We start from the raw sequence: 2,079 nt of genomic DNA, 5'->3' as shown, positions 1-2,079 counted from the left end.
AATTTAATTAAATATTTATCTTAATTTAGTGACAACTAACCCCTCCCCCCAAACCAGCAAAAAATTTCTAGTTGCGCTACAGTCTTAAAGGAAAGGAAATATAAACGGAAAGAAAAATAAAGGAAAAGATTCTTACCAAAACATTTATTTTTTTCATTAATCTACATATTTAAAATAGTTTGTCAGCTTACTTTTAACTCGCGCATTTCATATCATTTTGAAAAAAAGATAAGACAGAAAGACTAGAAAGATGAGAAAAAAGATTGCAAGACAGAAAAATATTGCTCGCTAAAACCGGGTCTTGCTCGTTAAAAGCGACTTCTGTTCCATAGACTTAACATTGATCCAACCAAATATTCTCGTTTCCCTCGTTAAATCCGAGTTCTCGTTAAATCCGAGCTCGTTATAAACGAGTTCGACTGTAGTATATTGTTAATAATATTATTATTTCTCATTCTTACAGATGGCGCTCTACGCAGTATTGTAAAAGTAAAAGATATTCAGAATCCTCTCTGATACTGTAGCATTAACATCATTTCTTTTTTGATATTAAATATATTTTCTGTTGACTGTGTTTTGTAATGAATTGAACCCCGAGATCATCGTTTTTTAATATGTATTTTATTATTATTATTATTTTTTTCATAGACTAGATTTCCTCTAAGCATTTTGTTGAAATGTTAAAATTAATTAGCTAAATAAATAATATAATTTTAAACAAGTATTCCTAAATTTTGCGGCTGGTTTTAAAATAACTTTTTTGAAAGACTACTTTTAGAACATTTTATTATTTTTATAATTAATTAATTACATAAAATTATTAATTATAATTAATTAGTTAAATAAATTACATTATAATTTAAACAAGTACTTCTAAATTTTGTGGCTGGTTTTAAAAAAACTTTTTTTTGAAAGACTACTTTTAGAACATTTTATTATTTTTATAACTCATCTCATCAACTAATTTAAACCTATTATTCTTTTAAGAAATAATTTTTAATATTTTGATAAAGCTCTAATTATTAGTATAGTTAAGGGAAATTAGTAAGTAGTAATATGGTTAAAGCTTTTTATATTTCATCTTTAATTGACAAATTTTTGATGCACATTTTATGACATTTCAAACTTTTTAATAAATTTCTAGTTTTTTAATAAATGCCTAGGCTTTCAATGATGCCTAGGTGCTAAAAGCATTGCAAGTATTAGAAATTAGAAAGAATTTAGACAGGTGAGCAATATAACATTCTCATTATCGACATTCAGAAATTCTCGTCCAAAAAAAAAAAAAAAAACACAGATATCCAAAGGATGTAAAAAGGACCAAATGTTTATTATACTTACAGTGCAGATTCCAACAGCAATCAGAACTGCTTCAACATCATAAAGACTGAAAAATAAGGCAATATTTTTAAAAATTATCACATGGTTTGAAAAAAATAAACAAATTATTAACCTTTAAAAGTACATCCAATAAAATTCCAAATATGAAATTAAATGAATATGTATAATAACAAAATCCAATTCCAAATGGGAAAGCGCTAATGCAGCGTAAGCCCAAAATATGTCTTGAAATACATTTATAAAAATTCAAGAATTAAATTTAATTTGAAATCGAAAAAAAAAAAAAAAACATTAATGCAATACAGGACTTACAGGAAGGGACTTACTTTCCTGCATGCATTCATGTGGCTCGCGTTCATTTCATCTACACATTACTTCATAAACTTCAGGGCTAAAGAGAATAGAAGGGCTGGTTCACTCCTTTGAAGTAGCTCTTGCCGCGCCAATCCTCCGATTTTCTCTAGTGACGTCACTTTGGCGCAAAGCTCGCACCTTTACTTCAAGAACGGAGCTTTCGGCCTTACTAGCTCTTACTAAAATATTGGAGCATTTCTTTTTGCGAGATATTCTAAGACATTTGTTATTTTATATAATGACTTTCCTCAGTTTCTGCAGTGAATTTACAAGAATTTTAAACTATTATCGAAATGCCAGTTTGCGCGATTGCAACTTGAAAAAAATCTGATAGAAAAACAAAAGGAAAAAATACAATTTCCCGCGTGTTCCCTAAAGTAAATG

General features: G+C 28.1%; 1 protein-coding gene across 3 annotated transcripts in view; it reads right to left on the bottom strand.

The window, feature by feature from the left end:
• The window catches only part of LOC107446570 (protein lifeguard 1), a 75,331-nt gene that overhangs the window by 9,898 nt on the left and 63,354 nt on the right, over positions 1–2,079 (bottom strand). For all 3 annotated transcript variants that reach the window (XM_071185602.1, XM_071185604.1, XM_071185603.1), the window contains exon 7: positions 1,342–1,387. In XM_071185602.1, the coding sequence (XP_071041703.1) occupies positions 1,342–1,387 (46 nt within the window). The remainder of the gene's footprint in view (positions 1–1,341; positions 1,388–2,079) is intronic.

Source organism: Parasteatoda tepidariorum, chromosome 9, assembly GCF_043381705.1.
Source record: "Parasteatoda tepidariorum isolate YZ-2023 chromosome 9, CAS_Ptep_4.0, whole genome shotgun sequence".
In the NCBI taxonomy this organism is placed as follows: domain Eukaryota; kingdom Metazoa; phylum Arthropoda; class Arachnida; order Araneae; family Theridiidae; genus Parasteatoda; species Parasteatoda tepidariorum.
The sequence above is the reverse complement of the archived record's forward strand: the minus strand, read 5'-3'. Positions and strand labels throughout refer to the sequence as shown.